At 40.7% G+C, this 1,078-nt stretch overlaps 1 protein-coding gene across 1 annotated transcript in view; it reads right to left on the bottom strand.

The window, feature by feature from the left end:
* Positions 1-1,078, bottom strand: part of LOC101861723 (chitin synthase chs-2) — a gene marked incomplete at its 3' end in the record, with an annotated part of 78,176 nt that overhangs the window by 39,323 nt on the left and 37,775 nt on the right. Inside the window, 1 exon segment of the mRNA XM_035969176.1 lies at positions 594-901. Coding sequence (XP_035825069.1) covers positions 594-901 — 308 coding nt within the window.

Raw genomic sequence — 1,078 nt, 5'->3', positions numbered from 1 at the left:
TATAAAAATCACTCTCGTAATTAAAACAAAGAAACGAACAAACCAACAAACATACACAAAAATCAAACAATCAACCAACCAACCAACCAACCAACTAAATAAACAAACTAACAAACACATATACACAAACAAACAATGAGCCCGATCTTGAAAAAGTTCGCCACAATAAAAGGGTAGAACCGACCTTCAGACAGCTCACGTCGCAAACAAACAAACAAACAAACAAACACACAAACAAACAAACAAACAAACAAACAAACAAACACACAAACAAACAAACACACAAACAAACAAACAAACAAACAAACAAACAAGCACACAAATCAAACAATCAACCAACCAACCAACCAAACAAACAAACACACTCAAACAAGCAAACAAACAAACACACACACAAACACATAAACAAACACACACACAAACACACAAACAAACAAAGAGCCCGATCTTGAAAAGGTTCTCCACGATATAAGGGTAGAATAGACCCTCATACAGCCAACGTCGCAAACAAACAAACACCCAAATTAAACAAACAAACACATTACACAAACAAACAAACATAGACACACAAACAAACAATCGTCCGCCCTCACCATCCACACAATGAGCCCGATCTTGAGAAGGTTGGCCACGACGTAAGGGTAGAATCGACCTTCAGCCAGCTCATGTCTCACTTTGAGCACGGCGTTGGAGAAGCCGCTGTTCCTTTTTTTCTCCCCCTCCTGGGCGCTAGGAGCGTCGCTCACAGCTCCACCGGTCTCCTCACTCTCCGAATTCCCGAAACAGAGGAAGCGGCCGTCTACGAAATTCTCCCAGTGGCAAAAGTTGACCAGGACAAGGGCCCCCAAGAGTTCTACAGCACGCCGTGGGTCTTCTGAGATAGGCTTCTGGTTCTGAATGCCTGGAGGAAGAAATGGTGACCACATTTGAATTGTATCAGTCAGTAGCAAGACATCTATGTACATCTTTCTCTCTATCTATCTATATACGAACATCTATCTATCTATCTATCTATATACGAACATCTATCTATCTATCTATCTATCTATCTATCTATCTATCTATCTATCTATCTATC

The sequence above is a fragment of the Aplysia californica genome, unplaced genomic scaffold (assembly GCF_000002075.1).
Source record: "Aplysia californica isolate F4 #8 unplaced genomic scaffold, AplCal3.0 scaffold00123, whole genome shotgun sequence".
Lineage (NCBI taxonomy): Eukaryota > Metazoa > Mollusca > Gastropoda > Aplysiida > Aplysiidae > Aplysia > Aplysia californica.
This window is presented reverse-complemented; position numbering and strand designations above follow the sequence as displayed.